Source organism: Phyllopteryx taeniolatus, chromosome 8, assembly GCF_024500385.1.
Source record: "Phyllopteryx taeniolatus isolate TA_2022b chromosome 8, UOR_Ptae_1.2, whole genome shotgun sequence".
Lineage (NCBI taxonomy): Eukaryota > Metazoa > Chordata > Actinopteri > Syngnathiformes > Syngnathidae > Phyllopteryx > Phyllopteryx taeniolatus.
In genome coordinates, this window is record NC_084509.1 from 12746251 (window position 1) to 12765000 (window position 18750).

Sequence of the window (18750 nt, forward strand, 5' to 3'; positions counted from 1 at the left end):
TTAACCAATCACATTCAAACGCTGGATAAATGGGAGTCAACACACACCTGCCACAGTTTAAAGTGTCTCTGATGTCTTGATGTTTTGTTGTACTATTTGTAACTTAGAATTAAAAAAAATTGTATACGCATTTAGGACACTTTTATGTGGTAGTTCTATATTTGTTTACCGAGGGCGGTCTTGCAACCAAGTGGGTGCATTAAGGCAGATAGGCATGCCAGCTTCAGTGTGTCACACATCACACATTGTCATAAGTTCATTTTTCAAAACTATCAAATAGTTTATTTAATTATTTTATTGCTTCTTATAATCACTGTTAACTTTGTGCATGTGCTGTTATTGTTTTTGTACCGGATCTGTTCCTGGCACAATCTGTTTTCTTCAGCTCTGTTGATCTTGTTTTTATTTATGTATACATTTCCTTTTTATTGTATAATGCAAGGTAATCGAGAATGTTGACGGCTTGATTGTGTTTACCAGTTAATAGTATTGTCAGTTTTAATCCTCCATACAGCTCCATCCTCTTTATGGCGTGCTGGGGTGGTATCGTTGCGCAATGTCGGTGTTATAGTGCAACATAGATCCTTTTCGTTGGAGATATAAAAGGAGCCCAAAATCAATACGTCCCGAAAACAAATGAATTATTTAGAATAGAAATATACGTCACATTAATAATGAAGAGCATTTTAGGACGATATTTGACACTTCGTGGAGGTCAAGCTCTATTTGGGCGGAGGGATACATTTGTCCGAGTGGAGCGTGACAGGCCGGCGTCGCTCTGTTAAGGTTTCCGGGCAACTCTACCGCAATAACGGTGTGCAGTCTCAACCGATTCTTAGCCAGATAGCGCGATTAAAGCTGAATGAGATAAAAGTGCTCCCGGGAGAGTGCACACTATTGAGCTATTTGAAGTGTCAAAGCTACCAACTGACGTTTTATTTCCCCTCCATCTTCGCGGAGCTTGAAAAGTCAAAATGGTGAGTACCAGGCCAACGACGTGCTTAGCTAGCTTGGACATGAACGTGGATAGCACTCGACACTCTGCTCAGCGCTGTGAAAACAGCTTTGAATATTTACAAGTCATTTGTGTGAATTAACATTTTGTCCCGTTTGTGATATTCATTTTCTTTAGCTTATCTTGGTAAATTGGGATATACCAACGTGTGTTTTAGAACGGCCACATGCGATAGTGTGGAATTAATATTGGAGTTTAAAAAAAAAAAAATAACCACTTGTTTTATTTAAATGTGTTGTAATTTTTTATAAGCGTGTACTGCGCACCTCTTATGTAGTGCTAACTAAATTGACGCTGCATCCATGCCGTTGCGGCGTAAAAGCACGCAAGTCATTTAAATGATTTGCAATGGCGTTGAGTTTAATCCTTTCCTTTCCTGCACTGGCGAGTTTTTTTCTTCTTCTTCTCAGCCCCCTCGTCGTTAAGTGTGACCGAAGTAGAGTGGGCGTGGTGGTGCGAAGAGGGGCTGCTAAGAATAGACCACCCCGGCCCGGGTGTTATCTTGAAACTCATCTCTTCTAACCTTTTGCGAGGAAGAAGATTCATAAAAATGATCGCTAATGCCATGGGTGTATGCTCGCACAATTGGCCGTCTGCAGCTAGCGGCTTCAACAGGGGGTTGTGAATCTCCTTTGACATGCGCAACAAGCGTTAAAAAGCGTATTCGCCACCCCAATTGCATTACATAAGGGCACTGCCCACAGGTAGTCGTTATACACATGCGGTGATGTCTCATTGTGTGCTTTGGATGCACGTTAAGACAGCGTACCGCTGAACTGTTTCTGCTCCTGGTGAATGAGCGAGCGTCCATGCCACCCCAAGCCCTTTTTTTTCCTCCTGTTCCACCCATCTCACCACCACCACCACCCCCCTTCCCCTCCCGCTTCCAACCAAGTTATGCTTGGCGCAGTAGGCTGTCATCATCTGCAGTGCATCCTCCACAAAGGGAAGAAACTATTTTACCCCCACCATGCTCTCTAATAATGCCAACTTCTGGATTCTCTTCGAAGGATCAACTCATAGATATTTTCAAAGAAAGCGTAGAGTAGCATGCATTGGCTTGCACCACTCTTAGTAACCACCCCCCTCCAGATGACTCAGTTAAATTGACTTACAGATACAATAGCATTGCATCCATCTTGAGCTACAAAAATGCAGTAGGAGCAGTAAAGGTGAAACAATATATTTGAATATATTTGAAGAAAGTATTATACCGATTATCCCATTTAATCGAGTATTTGCATAAAACCAACAATATCAAGACTTGAATTAAAAGTGCACTTAAAGGTCCCCTTCCATTTATTTAATTTTTAGAATCTTTGATGTCCTTTTATCATGTTTCTGAGATAATTTGGGTTGGAAAAGCCCAAAATGTCATTTTCCAAGCTATTCTAGTTGGTCTTTTCTGCCTGGCATTTAAGACAAACAGATTTCTTATTTATATGTGACATATAAATGAGCTTTGCTCTGATTGGATCGCACATCTTTCCCAGTGGAAAACAGCTTGGCTCTGATTGATTCATGTCACGGCTTCTGCTAGAGTCTATAAGCTTGTGGTGGCCAAGCATTCATATTGACGTCGTGTTTTTAGTAGGGATTACACGATCAGGATTTTTGGGGTCGATCACCGCTCAACAAGTTTAAAAAAAAAAAAAAAAAAAAAAAAAAAACGATAACCGATCCGATCACAAGATGGAGGAATGTGTCTATTTAAATGACCTGTTCATTTACTGTATATACTTGTTTACTTAATTGCTCAAAAAATTATATTTACAATAAATAATGTAGCTTTGTTCCTCTTTATGCCAGTGAGGCATAGTGAATGACAGAACAAATTAATGGTCTTCTATTAGACGTTAGGAAGTAAATACAGTAATTAATGTATCCACTTTATGTGACATTTTTGTTTGTTGGTGTGCGATGAGATTTTTCAATTGTAAAATATGTTCCTTGGCTCCATAAAGGTTGGAAATCACTGCTCCGGGCAGATTGTGTATTCTAATCAGTCAGGTCAAACCAACATTACATGACAGAAATAATGGGTGGTAATTTACTGTAATTAGATTACTTTATTTTTAATTAAATTACTTCACCCACACCGAAACATTAGAGTATGAATTGACAGAACGGTGGCTTGTTTACGTCCAACCATTCGTGCTACGGCTAGCTTGCTAGGCTACATAACATTTTATTGCCTGCTTGTGAGCCGTATCGTATTAAAAGTACGTGAACATACCTCAAGCAAGCCTGAAACGAATGTCCTCTCCTGTCCTGAGCACCGCCAACCACCAACACACGTTTTTCCCCATTTTGTCCTCATAATATAGTCTGTGCGATCCACTCTTGTTGTCGTTGCCACAGTAATGAGTGTATCCGGTCGCATTTGAGTTGACAAGATAAAGCCCAATGATCGTAAAAAACGGGATGCGGTGGTATCGGAATACAAGATTTTATTGCATTAGTCTGACAGTGCAATTGTGAAAGAGCAAATTTGTCTTGTAGTTTGATCCGGGCATTGCGTGTTGCCTGTCTCCGACGTGTTGTCTGTCCCACACCGCCGGCATTTTTTAAAGGCTAAAACTAAATTAGCTTTTGGATTAAAATATACTGTGCATGCGGCGACACGGAGTAAATGTCTTTTGCGGAGCCAATCAATGACGTCATTGATCGGATCGGCGAATTATGACATTAAAGCCGATCAGAATAAAATGCTAAATATCAGCCGATACCGATCAGCCCGATCAAATCTAAAGTCTAGTTTTTAGATGTCTTACTATCATTGTGAAGCACAATCTACCAATCTTTGGATTGTTGGCCCACTAATAGGAAACATGATCTGAAAGGAGATGTTGACAAAAGTGAGAGGGATATTTTTAGTTTATGCTCCTCATGTGCTCCCATTCATTGGAATTGAACCCGCTGCGATAATTATTACTGGTGACAATGAATGAAAGCGTTGCTCTTCCATCCACTGTTTCTTCATAAATTATGAATATAATTAACTATTGCTGTAAAACACAACATATGTCTACTTCATAGTCTGTATTTTTTAGACCTTACACCAATCTGATCAGCTTAATCGGTATCGGCCGATAATTAAAATTTTCTGCTGATCGGCTTTGTCATAATTCGCCGGTCATTGCTCGGCTCTGCAAGACATGTACTCCGCCTCGCCATCGTGTACAGTATATTTGAAAAAAAGCTAGTTTATTTTTAGCCTTGTCGCGTGGCTATTGACATACCACTGTAAATATCTGACAGCCAATAGTTATTTAAAAAAAAAAAAAAAAATAAGATGTTGGCTATGTGAGACAGACAACACGTAATACCTGGATCAGACTACAAGACAAATTTGGTCTTTCACGATTGCACTATGTCCGACTACTGCAATAAAATCTTTCATTCTGATACCACCGCATCCCGTCTTTTAGGATCACTGGGCTTTATCTTGTCAACTCAAACGCGACCGCATCGTAACGCGTGTATTATAAGAACAAAATGGGGGAAAAAGTGTGGGGTGGTCACCGGTGCTCGGGAGATTACGTTCATGGAAGGCTTGCTTATGTTCCCGTACTTTTAATACGATACAGCTCGCAAGCAGGCAACAAAACATTATGTAGCCTAGCAAGCTAGTGGTAGCACTAACGGTTGTACGTAAACATCCCGGCGTTATGTCGAATCATGCTCTAAAGTTTCTGTGTGTGTGTGTGTGTGAAGTAATTGCAATAAAGTAATTCAGTTACAGTAAGTTAGCACCCATTATTTCTGTCATGTTGTAATGTTGGTTTGACCTGACTGATTAGAATACATGACATGACTAGAGCAGTGGTTTCCAACCTTTAGTGATCAAAGGCACATATTTTACAATTGGAAAATCTCACGGCACACCAACAAACAAAAATGTCACAAAAAGTAGATGCACAGTAATTACTGTTTGTACTTCCTGCCATCTAATTGAAGAGTATTGTATTTGTTCTGTCTGTCACTATGCCTCACTGGCATAAATAGAGGAACAAAGATACATTATTTCTTGTAAATGAATAATTTTTTGAGCAATTAAGTAAAATTTGGTAATTCCCACGCCACACCTGAAGATCACTCATGGCACACTGGTTGAGAATCACTGGACGAGAGAATACTTTTAAAGATACTCAGTATACAGTACACAAGTATATACAGTAAATGAACAAGTCATTTAAATAGACACATTGCTCCATCTTGTGATCGGATCAGTTATCGTTTTTTTAAACTCTGTGATCGGCCCCAAACAACCTGATCGTGTAAAGCCTAGTATTTGTATGGCTTGGCGGCAGCTGAGACTTGCCTGCTTAAAACCCGTAAATGCCATGTTGCCGTTGAGTTGAGTGGGTGGGCACCAACCTCGAAGTCACACTGTCTGCAATTTCAAATACACCCGTTTTGCAAACCTTATGTTAAAAAAAATATTATTTTTAAATGCTTAAATAAAGTTGATTTGTGTTCTTATACCCACTGAATAAACCCTATTGTACTTGCGCGGGAGGTATGTTTGAATATTGTTTGTTTAAAGGTTTATACTGCAACATGGATGTTATTCCGTTTTCTGTTTATAACGTTTGGCAATTTGTGTTTGCAGTCTTTTGCAAGACAAAGCTATTTGGTTGATAAATAGACAACAATATAATTCTCTTTAATTTGATTTACACGTTGACTCTTTTTGAAGAACTGTTCTCTATCTGCCAAACAGCACACTCCACGCTTGAGGAGGACAGAATAGTATACTATATGACAGGTTGGTATTGGGTGTCGTAGTAGTAGAGCATTTTCATGAGTAAGAGGACAAACGTACAGTGTCAGTGTTGGTGCATCCCTAGCGTTGACCTTTAAAAACACAGTGGAAACCTTAGTCAAAAGACATTTCCCCCTCAGAGTTTTTTCTATGACACAACAGTCAGACTGTCAAATGTACAGGCAGTGTTTTAGTGAGTAAGAACAACTGGGCGATATGGCATTAAAACAAATTCTAATTATTTTGTCACAAAAATCACATCTCGGGTTATCTATTTTCCCCTTCGTTTTTAGAAAAAGCAAACTATAGTAACATTCAAAATTTTTTTTGTTTTTTGTTTTGTTGTATTGTTTTTTTCCCTTCCTAATAACCTTTAAACAGTTTTTTGCATCAACATCCACAGAAATACTAGAGATAACAAAAAACTCTAAAGATTGTGAAATTGAAAGTATCTTTAAAAAAATAAAATAAAATTAAAACATGGTTCCTAATAAATCAATCCATCCATCCATCCATTTTCTGAGCTGCTTCTCCTCACTAGGGTCGCGGGCGTGCTGGAGCCTATCCTAGCCATCATCGGGCAGGAGGCGGGGTACACCCTGAACTGGTTGCCAGCCAATCGCAGGGCACATACAAACCAACAACCATTCGCACTCACAGTCACAGTCACACCTACGTGCAATTTAGAGTCTCCAATTAAGGCATGTTTTTGGGATGTGGGAGGAAACCGGAGTGCCCGGAGAAAACCCACGCAGGCACGGGGGAGACCCAACATGCAAACTCCACACAGGCGGGGCCGTGGATTGAACCCCGGTCCTCAGAACTGTGAGGCTGACGCTCTAACCAGTCGTCCACCGTGCCGCCGGTTCCTAATAAATTAACATTTTGCGGAACAAATGTTCCGCAATCAAAATAAAATGAGCCTGGTTCAGCTGTTCCATGTCTTGTCGAAGAGTAAGATCGCACCCCCTCCAGGTCTCATGCTTTTTTTGTCCACCCCCGTAGCGTTGTACAGATGATGCAAGTCGACCCAATATTTACAGCTTGGAAGCACATAACTTGGGTCAAAAGTTTCCAACATGTTGCTAAATTATGGATTTTGAAACCTTTGGCAATGTTCCACGCGATTCACTCTGGGATTGCCTTCCACCTGGCACCTTTCCAGTCATAGGAAACACAATGTGAAAATGGTTCCGCTCGTGTTGTCTCTTTCTTAGAGAAAAAAATAACTATCGACTTAAATTCCCGCTCTCTGAAAAATAGTCTCTAGAAAAGTCAGAATAGTTAATAAATATTGACCAAATCACCAATTTGGCAACACTGACTCTACTTTTGTAAACTAGCTCCTCTCTCTCTCTCCACAGCCATTTTGTTTGTGGTAGCAGTGTAGGTCAGCAGGGACACACTATGGAAGCTGATTTAAAAAAAAAAAAAAAAAAAAAAAAATAAAAAATGCCCTTGGAAATCATTATAATTGATAAAACACGTAGCCCCACCCTTGAGTGTAGGGGGGGGGGGGGATTTAATACGTGCTTGAGGTGAGTTTCTTCACATCAAGATGAAAAATATAGTAGAATAGAATTTGTCACTATCACAATAACAATGAAAATCAGTTAGGCATCTCATAATTGGCAGTATTGAGGTGTGTGTGTGCTGATTTTTATTTTATATATATATATACATATATTTAAAAAAATATCAGCATGCAATTATCAAAAGACACTTATTTATAGAACAAACAATTGTTCGCATTTGGGAGAATCATTAATGTAATGATATGGTAGTTAATGCTATTTACATATGGTTCTCAATGATGTTGCTTGAACAGCATTGTACTGAGTATCCAGGACAAAATGTGTAGTTTGTCCATCAGCTGTGCATTGAGCTAAAGTCTCATGACATATGTCAACGTCTTATGGTGTGTTTTCATCTCCTTTGGTCAGTTTCCAAATTTTAACTGCCTCTATGTTAGGCAATACTTTGTAGCACAAGAGTGTGTACATACTTGGAAAAAAATGCATTAGCTATTAAATGTGAGTTGAATTACTTTATGTAGATTTTTGCTGTTCTATAAAACATTGTTCCTTTATGTTAGCCACTTTGCAAATATCAATTATGTTTTGAATGTTTATTTTTGTCATCACACAATTTCTTAGCTTTTTTTATGTCATTGAAACTAAAGCTAGAGACAAGCAAACAGGTAGGTGACACATTGATAACAAAGTGAACCTTACAAGGTTTCAATTAAAGATTTAAAAAAATGTCTAGTGGCAGTGATCTTCAGTGTGCTACATAGGCGACCCTATTCTCGTCTCACTAATTATAGCAGATGTGTATTTCGGGTTGTGGCGTATTACTACCCAGCCCTCTTAGCAGCTTGAACTGGACATGCTGACTGACTAGCACAGGTCTAGTAAAGACCTGACACAGGTGGCAGAGTGACATGTCAGGTGAAGTTAAAAATGAATTAAGTGTGTCATTATACCACACTCACGTGTTCATGTTTTAATCAGAGGAAATTATGCTCTGAATAGGACTTGGTAGTTAAATCAGTGAAGAGATCTCCACTTCTGTAGCCAAGTACTGTATTTAAAAATTGACAAGAATATTGATCAGTTTGCGTGACACTGTCCAAGATAGAATTAATCTTAATACATTTGAACCACCAAAGTCGTATGCCCCAAAAGTTGTCAATTTTCTAGAAAAAATATGCCTCACAAGTCAAACAAACCTCAACACGCTTTTTGTTTTCGTTGGCTTTTTTTTTTGGTTATACTGATGGCTAAGAGGCTGTCTGGTCATAGAGTAATATAAATAAATAATTAGAACAACATACATTTGACCAAGCTAATGCTTAAGTAAAGAAAACTTTCTATACAGCTAAGGCCAGTCCACTTAGCTTAATGCTAAATAACTGCAAACACAATAGACGGGCTAACGAATGGCATCGGTATAGTGGTGTTATAACTTTTTAAGAAATTAATATTTGAACGCAAACAGTGGCGCAGCACGTAGACAGACAATATAACTGTGGCATACTCAGGAGTTTTGACTGGCTCCCTGTATATCTTTGTTTGTATTATACTGCCCCCAGTTGACCAATGCGCCCACACCAGAAGTAGTAGCACAATGTCCATTGAATTGAAGCAGTGTGACAAAAGCATACGTCATTACTGTATGTTTTTATAAACTGCAATATTATAGTGTGCTATAAGAATTAGAAAAACATTTTAAAAAAAAAAAAAGAGGCTGAAACAGATTAGGCATTTCTTAGGCACCACTGTATATAACAGATTGGCTTGTACAAGGTTTTATGGTGGTGATGGTTTGAGCGCAGAGCAGATTAATTCTCTTTACGTTATTTCCTTGCAAATTGCATGTTGAACTTTGAGGTTTGTCTTTTTGTGGTTTAGAGGTGAGAATTACACCAGGTCTTTTCAGTGCCTGTGAGCCACTATTGATTCATCAATGTCCTCTTCTGTCAACAGGCAGACCAGCTGACTGAGGAACAGATCGCAGGTGAGTACATAGCACAGCGATTCTTTTATCTTTAGCAGCTCTGAGGTGATGGCGAGATGATCGACTGCGGAGGATAAACGCTTAGCCTGCGGTTGTCACTTGGTATTCTCTGACAAGCTCGTTGACATCATTCAGCCAAAGCGGAAATCAGCGGGGCTGTGAGTCAGTCTCCTCTGCAAAAAAAAAAAAAAAAAAGCCTACATTTTTATTTTGAAGTCAATGCTATAAATTCACCAGAGCTTTTACTTAGGCATCCTTCCAGCATCCATTTATTTTGGCATTTTAAAGGGCTGACTGAGTCACAAACAGACACACTCACATACACAATGCTACCACTTTGTGTGTGTCCATACAACTGCAAGCGAGTCTCTCTGTGTCATGGAGGCACATGTGAGTTAATTGTGTCAACATACAGAGTTCAAGGAGGCGTTCTCGCTGTTTGACAAGGACGGCGACGGAACCATCACCACCAAGGAGCTCGGCACTGTCATGCGCTCCCTGGGCCAGAACCCCACCGAGGCCGAGCTGCAGGACATGATCAATGAGGTCGATGCCGATGGTGAGAAGGAGAACAACACGTTTGGACTTGATATACTGAATGTGCTAGTGCTCACAAAATGGACCTCTTTAGGCTGTTAATTTACATTTGTGACATGTTTGTTTGCAGAAGTCATACAGTTTGCATTTCATCGCTGTCGAGTGAAAACCTCGATTGTCCATAAATGGTCAATTTAATATTTTTTTCACTTATTGATACATATGGTTCAATCCCCGCATGGTGTGTTATTTTTTTGCGATTGAAAATGTTTATGGGGAGGTGTTCTAATGTTGCTGCTCAACAATATAGGTAAGATAACAATGTAAGGTATAGGGATTGGTAAAAATATCGATTCATCAATGCCTTGCAATACTTCCCCCGGAAATTCAATATTAAATATGGGTTGAACATGATTTGCAAATCATTGTATTCTGTTTTTATTTAACACAACGTCCCAACTTCATTGGAATTGGGGTTGTAAATTATTTGTGTATTTCTACTTACTGGATCGTTATCAGAACATTTAAATCCATATCGAGTCAAATTGCAACCTAAGGCATCCATATCGAATCATGGGGTTCTTAACAATGCCCAGCTGTAGTAGAGTATAATACAAACTTGAATGATGTAGTGTTTGGTATTTCAAACAAGATTCCAGGTGGTTGTTGTTTTTTTTTTTTTTTTCTTACCCCCCCAAAAGTAGTGGTTTCGGAAATGTGAGTATTCCCCTCGACCGACAATTTTAAATGGCAGGTTGTGATTAAATGAGCATTTGTTCTCAATTGTCTTGCCTTTTAAAATGGGGGGGGGGGAGATAAAGTTTTATGTATGCATGTATGTAAATGTGATGGCAGAAAAATTATACATTTTCTTACCAGTTTAGGATACTTCATTTACTCAGAAACCCTGATGCACCAAAGGTTTACTCTTTGTATTTTGAAGTGTACACTGAAAATGCCCTGAAAAGTCATTTGTTACTCTTGTCAACTTATCAACAAGAATTGTTTCAAAAAGATATAAAGGCCATTGCATTTGTCTGGAATGTAAGTGTAGCTACTGAATATCTTTTGCCTTTTTTTTTTTTTTTTAGTGAAATTGCTTTGTGTACCTCGTTAGGTAATGGGACAATTGATTTCCCGGAGTTCCTGACAATGATGGCGAGGAAGATGAAGGACACAGACAGCGAGGAGGAGATCAGAGAAGCATTCAGAGTCTTTGACAAGGTCTGGAACATTGTTTCACAATGTTCCACAAGGGCCATGGCCTTTTTTCTGCCAAACGTTGGCACGTGTCATTTGCCTTGTGATGTCTGACCTTTTTTGAAAATGAATACTGTGGCTGAATGACTAGTTAGCCAGGTGTGAAGGCCCTCGCAGAATCGCCATGTTTACTGTTACTATTCTGACAGACGACTCTCCTTTGCAAGTACAGTTAAGAGATGCAATGACGGTGTTTGCATGGTCCTGCAGGATGGCAATGGCTACATTAGCGCAGCAGAGCTACGGCACGTCATGACCAACTTGGGGGAGAAGCTCACTGATGAGGAGGTCGACGAGATGATCCGGGAGGCTGACATTGACGGGGACGGTCAGGTCAACTACGAGGGTGAGATGTTAGTTTTAGTACAACTTAATGTCTTAATTTGAATTAAAATCCTTGTGTATTAAAGGAGGCATCAAAATTGTGAAAAATCAAGCCATTTTATTCATTCTCTAATGCTGTGAATCAGATACCACTACTATGACCTGAAAAATGTTTGGCACTTAGTCTAACATCTTTCATGCGCGTTTGTATCACATGCACACACTGGGGCAAAAAAGTATTTAGTCAGCCACCAATTGTGCAAGTTCTCCCATTTAAAAATATGAGAGAGGCCTATAATTTTACCTCACTTATGAGACACACAAAAAAAAAAATCCAGAAAATCACTTTTTTTTTTTTTTTAAAGAAATTATTAGCAAATTATGGTGGAAAATTGGTAGTCAATAACAGAAGTTCATCCCAATACTTTGTTATATACCCTTTGTTGGCAATGACAGAGGTCAAATGTTTTCTGTTAGTCTTAAGGGTTTCACACACTGTTGCTGGTATTTTGGCCCATTCTTCCACGCAGATCTCCTCTAGAGCAGTGATGTTTTGGGGCTGGGGCTGTGGCTGGGCAACACAGACTTTCAACTGATTTTCTATGGGGTTGAGATCTGGGACCTTGAAATGCTTCTTACGAAGCCACTCCTTCATTGCCCGGGCGCTGTGTTTGGGATCATTGTCATGCTGAAAGACCCAGCCACGTTTCCTCTTCAATGCCCTTGCTGATGGAAGGAGGTTTTCACTCAAAATCTCACCATACATGGTCCCATTCATTCTTTCCTTTACACGGATCAGTCCTCCTGGTCCCTTTGCAGAAAAACAGCCCCATAGCATGATGTTTCCACCCCCATGCTTCACAGTAGGTATGGTGTTCTTTGGATGCAACTCTGCATTCTTTCTACTCCAAACACGTCAAGTTGAGTTTTTACCAAAAAGTTCTATTTTGGTTTCATATGACATTCTCCCAATCCTCTCCTTTGGATAATCCAAACGCTCTCTAGCAAACTTCAGATGTACCTGGACATGTACTGGCTTAAGCAGGGGGACACGTCTGGCACTGGAGGATTTGAGTCCCTGGCGCCGTAGTGTTACTGATGGTAGCCTTTGTTACTTTGGTCCCAGCTCTCTGCAGGTCATTCACTGGGTTCCCCCCGTGTTTCTGGGATTTTTGCTCACCATTCTTGTGATCATTTTGACCCCACAGGGTGAGATCTTGTGTGTAGCCCCAGATCAAGGGAGATTATCAGTGCTCTTGTATGTCTTCCATTTTCTAATAATTGCTCCCACAGTTGATTTCTTCACACCAAGCTGCTTACCTATTGCAGATTTCAGTCTTCCCAGCCTGGTGCAGGTCTGTAATTTTTTCTGTTGTCCTTTGAAAGGTCTTTGGTCTTGGCCTAGTGGAGTTTGGAGTGTGACTGTTTGAGGTTGTGGACAGGTGTCTTTCATACTGATAACGAGTTCAAACAGGTGCCATTAATACAGGTAACGAGTGGAGGAAAGGGGAGCCTCTTAAAGAAGTTACAGGTCTGAGAGAGCCAGAAATCTTGCTATACTTTTTTTCCACCACAGTTTGGTAATACATTAAAAAACTTTAGTTTTTTTTTTCTCCTACTCATTTTGTCTTGTAGGTGAGGTATACCTATGATTAAAAATTATAGGCCTCATCTTTTTAAGTGGGAGAACTTGCACGTTTGGTGGCTGACTAAATACTTTTTTGCCCCACTGTATGTTGCACTGTTTTTTTGTTTGTTGGTTTTTTTTCTTCATGAAAGCATGACTTTAGGTATTGTATGAAAGTAACCTACAGGTCAATTCCACTAGATAATTAAACCCTACAGGGTGTTAAATGTTAAAGCAAGACTCAAGAAATGTTTGAGTAATGATATCTTGGGACATTTCTAGGTGAGTGTTACTCATTGAGAACATTGATGCTACTATTGCATACATATTGCATATTACATACCATGTCCCGTAATAAAAATAGATGGCATGCACTTTCTCTAGTGTTGTTAATCAGAAAGTTTGCTGTGAGCGGGACATACTATATTGCCAAAAGTATTTGTTCACCTACCTTGACGATTTTAAGTGAAATCCCATTCTCAATCCATATGGTTTAATATGATGTTGGTCTGCCCTTTGCAGTTGTAATAGCTTCAACTCTTTTAGGGAGGTTTTCAACAAGGTTTAGGATTTGAGTTTAAAGGGAATTTTTTTTTTCTCATTCTTCTATGAGCATATTTGTGAGGTCACACACTGATGTTGGACGAGAAGACCTGGCTCCCTGTGCCCTCGAATTCAACCCAAAGGTGTTCTTTCGGGTTGAGGACAGGACACTGTGGATGCCAGTCAAGTTCATCCCTACCAAATTCTCCTATCCATGTCTTTATGGACCTTTCTCTGTGCGCCGGTCCACAGACATGTAGGAACAGGAAGGGGTAATCCCCAAACTGTTTGACTGTCCAAAATCTCTTGGAGTGCTGAAGCATTCAGCGTGCCTTTCACTGGAGCTCAGGGGCTAATATTTTGGACATTTACAACTTGGCGGGAATAGTTTGAAGATGCTCCATTCCTGTTCCAACCTGACTGTGCATCAGTGCACATATCAAGGTTCATAAAGACACATTCCCGACTTCAACCCTGCAGAACACTTTTGGATGAATTACAGTGCAGAGCAAAAAGAGCCAGGCCTTCTCGTCCAACATCATTGTGTAATCTCACAAATGTGCTTCTGGAAAAATTTTCATAAATTCCTATAAACGCACTCCTAAACCATGTGGAAAGCCTTTCCTGAAGTGTTTAAGATGTTATAATTGCACAGGGTGGACTGATGTCTTATTAAACTGTATGGATTAAGAATGGGATGTCACTTAAATTCATATGAGTCAAGGCAGGTGTGCGAAGACTTGGCAATATAGTGTACCCAAAGAGAGTAATCACAGCAGGCAGAGAGGTAGAAATGATGATAAAAATGAAAGAAGAGAAATGCTGTGATAGAAATGCAATTTTCTATCATGCCTGCAAAATATATATAGCACTCGATACAGGTGTTGTGAGCTCGCTAGCTAACTGCATGTCACAGTTGAACTGGACAGCTGCTGATGCAAACAAAGGCGCTCAAGTTTTTATAATGTGGGGGAGTGGGAACTCATGCTCGGCGCTAAACTGTCACTGTGCACCGTTTTAGCCATGCCCTCCCGGAAAACTGAAACTGTGAAAAACAGATTTAACACTATCTCCATAACTGAGGACTGCATAGTTCTGTCTTTGCACAGTTTCAGCAATTATCATAACAAATGTCTAATGTATTTAGAAACAAATCTGAGTTAAATTTACTAGGTTTTTAACTGTGTGTGTTTGTGTCTTCCAGAATTTGTCCAGATGATGACCGCCAAGTGAAGAGAAGGCTGATTTATCTCTTAAACGTTGCTTGTCCTTTTAAGATCACTGTCTTTAAGAACAAAAAGGAACATTTATCAGCTGATAACCCCCCCGATCCCCCTAAAAAAACAAAAACAAACATTTCATGTAGAATTTGGCCAATATTGCTTAATACAGCCATGTACTTCTGAGGTATCTGTTAAGCATACACCTACAGACTAATCCCTGAAGAAGTTAATGGACCAAGCTTAAAGAGGGCCAACGGCCTTTTACTTCTGACCAAGATTCTACAGTCACCTGGCTCATGAATATTTTAGAGGAAAGCAGCGCTGCCACTGCAAGGGGGATTGTGATAGGAACTGATACCACCGATCACTTTAGAGAAGTCGGTCATTTAAAATCTCTCCGCTTCCGTAAAGAACCACGGCGCTATACTAGCATCAGTGGTGATTCTCTCAATACCAATTTGACTACTCTTCTTGCATGCAGCCGTTCTGTGGTGGTCTCCTGTCTCGACAAGGTGGTTCTGATCCCATCAGCGGTAGTGGTCAGATATTGTACACAGTGGAGGTATATACTTTCATATATCGCTATATATCTGTAAAAAAATAAATTAAAAAATGTCACTGTCACTTGGTTATTTCAAGAGCAAGTAGTTGCAATCTGTGGTGTTCATTGGTGCTTGATTCAAAATGAGCATTTTCAAATGTTTGGGTCAGAACAAGAGACTGATCCCCAGTGGGGTGTCCTTGTTTTGAGCAGGTGGCTTTATACGTTGCCACGGAAACCGAGCGGAGACGCTAGCTTGACGTGTTGCTTTGAGGCTGATTTTTGTGAAGATGCTCTGGAGGACTGCTGTTAATACATTTATTCTGCAAACGGATATCCTGACGATACAGTATTGATGTAATGCTTTCAAAATGTATTCCCAAATATGTATTGAAGACAAACTTTGGTCGCAAAATGTCTCTCGCTCTCACTATATATATATATCTATATATAGATAGATATATATAGATATCTATATATAGATATATATAGATATATATATCTATATATAGATATATATAGATAGATATATATAGATATAGATATCTATATATAGATGTATATAGATAGATATCTATAGATATAGATATCTATATATGCACAGTATATTGGTGTGTCGTAAAGTTTGCATTGCCTGTTGTAGTTGTAGAAGTAGTAGTAAATGACCCGTGCTCTGTTTTCTCTTTGGTTTTAAAATGTGCCATAACGCTCCCCAAATGCCTCAACCTTCTCGCAAGATTCCTAGAAAAATATATACACTAAACTACTTACACTAGAATACGTGACAGATTTGCACTTGGTATAAATCATATGGATATTGCAAAAAGAAAACAAAATTTGACTGCTGCAATAACTTGCTTTTCTCTAACTTCTCATTCTTGTTGGCTGTCCCATCTTTAGTTTAGTCCAGTGATTTCACTTTCAACCTGCTTGCTTGTTTTACTCAACAGAATACATATACTGTACTGTATATTTACAAATACCTAACGTAGTCAACGGTCTAATGAAACATGATAAGGGGTTGTAGCAATCTATTGGACTGGGTTCAGTGTTTTAACAGTGGAGGTGAGTCATCGTTTGAGGGATGGAAACTTAATACCACTCAGAGACATTTCAGTCAGTGATGTTTGATTCTGATATTGAGGAAGTAAACGGTAATGGACTGTTAGCTTCTGATGATGTCTCTAAAGATGTGATATATTTTCCATAAGTCAATAAACTGAATGAGCTTTACTTCAACTGAATTTCCCATGTCATGTTTGTGTTTGGGCATTCTTTTTCCTTCGGGCAGGTTGGGCATGTTTTCCCTCCCTTTCTCTATGTCCCAAGTTAGATAAACTGCCTTGGGACTTGTCTTGAATTGGCATCACAGTGCCGCTCACATCTTAAAGTAACATTGACCCCTCATAAAAGTGCCCCAACATACCTCGTGGGTTGTTTACTACTTTGGAAAATCATGTCTCGTTTTATTGAAACTTGGCTAAAATGCTCATACTGTTCAGGCAGGTGCAGCTATCTCAGTTAAACACAGAAGTAACTATTTTGCTGAACCACCGCCATCAGCTTGCATGCTCCAGTCTTTCCAAGCATTTATACGTACAAACTTCAATTCCAGTGAAGTTGGGACCTTGTGTAAAACGTTAATTAATAAATAAAACCCGAATAAGATTTGAAAATCTTTTTCAACCTATATTCAATTGAATACAATACAATAACATTGAATGTTCAAACTGATAATTATTATTTGCAAACATTCATTCATTTTGGATTTAATACCTGAAACTGCAGAAAAAGCTGTGACAGTGGCTGGCTTACCACAGTAACCTCACCCTTTTAAAAAATGCTCTGTATAGGAACTGAGGACACTAATTGTTCAAGTTTTGTAGGTGGAATTCTTTGCCATTCTTGCTTGATGTACAATTTCAGTCGCTCAACAGTCTGGGATCTCCAATGTGGTATTTTGCGCTTCATAATGCGCCACACATTTTCAGTAGGAGACACTGTGGACTCCTGGCAGGCCAGTCTAGTACTTGCACTCTTCTACTATGAAGCTACGGTGTTGTAATGTGCAGACTGTGGCCTGGCATTGTCTTGGTGAAATAAGCAGGGATGTGCCTGAAAAAGACATTGCTTGGTTGACAGCATATGTTGCTCCAAAACATGTTTGTACCTTTCAACATTAACAGTGCCTTCACAGATGTGCAAGTTACCAATTCTATGGGCACTAACACGCCCCCATACCATACCCCATAACACAGATGCTGGCTTTTGAACTTTCCACTGATAACAGTCCGGACAGTCCTTTTCTTCTTTGACCCCGGAGGACACGACATCCACAATTTCCAAAACCAATTTGAAATGTGGACATGTTACTTTAACACTTTGCGTCAGTCCATTTCAGATGAGCTCGGGCCGAGGGTGTTGTTGATATGAGGTTTAACTTGCATTTGTAGATGATGAACTAATTTAACTGACAATGGTTTTCTGAAGTGTTCCTGAGGCCATGTGGTAATGGTCTATAGAATAATGCAATTTTTTTTAATGCATTGCTGCCTGAGGACTCAAAGGTTATGGGTATTCAATGTTGGTTGTCGGACTTATTGAGGTTTCTCCAGATACTCTGGATCTTTCGATTGTATTGTGGACCATAGATGATGAAATCCTGAAATTCCTTGCAGTTGTAGGTTTTAAAAAATGTTCTTAAACTTTTGGAGTATTTTCTCACGCAGTTGTTCACAAAGTGGTGAACCTCGCCCCATCCTTGCTTGTGAACAACTGAGCAATTTAGGGAAGCTCCTTTTATACCCAATCATGAGACTCACGTTTCCAATTAACCAGTTCACCTGTGGGACGTTCCAAACAGGTGTTTTTTGAGCGTTCAATTTTCCCACTCTTTTGGTTCCTGTCTCAGCTTTTTGGGAATGTGTTGCAGGCATCAAATTCAAAGTAAGATAATGTTTGGAGAAAAAAAAAAAAAAAAGTTCATCAGTGAAGATTACACATCTTTGCAGTGCCTTCAGTTGAAAAGGATTTGTAAATCATTGTATTGTGTTTTTATTTACATTTTGGACAATGTCCCAACTTCATTGGAATTGGGGGTTATATAACATCACCTGCTTTGGGTGAATAAATCCCTTTGCCACTATTTGAATTAATACAGTGTCTGATAAATGTGGAAAATTAAACAAACTGCACAGCAAAGCATATTTTGACCAAATACTGTAGTCACTAAAGATGGGTACACACATAATGACTTTCAACATCTTAACCCATTTAAACAAAAAAAGTGAGACACCACACATGAGGAATAAGTCGGTGTGTGCTTACTGCTGTTATAGTGTGTCGTGTTCTTGAAATGACCAACACCCCACATTCCACACAACTATATTGCCA

The 18750-nt window shown here is 39.4% G+C and overlaps 1 protein-coding gene and 1 long non-coding RNA gene across 4 annotated transcripts in view; both read left to right on the forward strand.

Annotated features, from left to right (window-relative positions):
* Window positions 1-754: 754 nt before the first annotated feature.
* calm3a (calmodulin 3a (phosphorylase kinase, delta)) lies at window positions 755-16596 on the forward strand. 3 transcript variants are annotated; one of them, XM_061782058.1, is made up of 7 exons: window positions 756-977; window positions 5742-5786; window positions 9272-9302; window positions 9718-9861; window positions 10957-11063; window positions 11310-11445; window positions 14798-16596. In XM_061782058.1, the coding sequence occupies exons 4-7, from the start codon at window positions 9792-9794 to the stop codon at window positions 14824-14826; spliced, it is 342 nt and encodes a 113-aa protein (XP_061638042.1). In that variant the 5' UTR covers window positions 756-977; window positions 5742-5786; window positions 9272-9302; window positions 9718-9791; the 3' UTR covers window positions 14827-16596. The 3 variants fall into 3 exon arrangements, with proteins under 3 accessions (XP_061638041.1, XP_061638042.1, XP_061638044.1); XM_061782057.1 differs by lacking the exon at window positions 5742-5786 and having other exon boundaries at window positions 755-977; XM_061782060.1 differs by lacking the exons at window positions 756-977; window positions 5742-5786; window positions 9272-9302 and adding an exon at window positions 9309-9460.
* Window positions 16597-17055: 459 nt separating this feature from the next.
* The window catches only part of LOC133482314 (uncharacterized), a 6944-nt gene continuing 5249 nt past the window's right edge, over window positions 17056-18750 (forward strand). Inside the window, exon 1 of the long non-coding RNA XR_009789753.1 lies at window positions 17056-18750. This exon is cut by the window's right edge and continues 450 nt beyond it. This is a non-coding gene — a long non-coding RNA (uncharacterized LOC133482314).

What these genes read in the sequence shown, in the direction of transcription:
- calm3a (XM_061782057.1), top strand. An exon ending in CAATGAGGTCGATGCCGATG is followed by an intron (nt 9,862 to 10,956) that starts GTGAGAAGGAGA and finishes GTACCTCGTTAG; the next exon opens with GTAATGGGACAATTGATTTC. An exon ending in CATTCAGAGTCTTTGACAAG is followed by an intron (nt 11,064 to 11,309) that starts GTCTGGAACATT and finishes ATGGTCCTGCAG; the next exon opens with GATGGCAATGGCTACATTAG.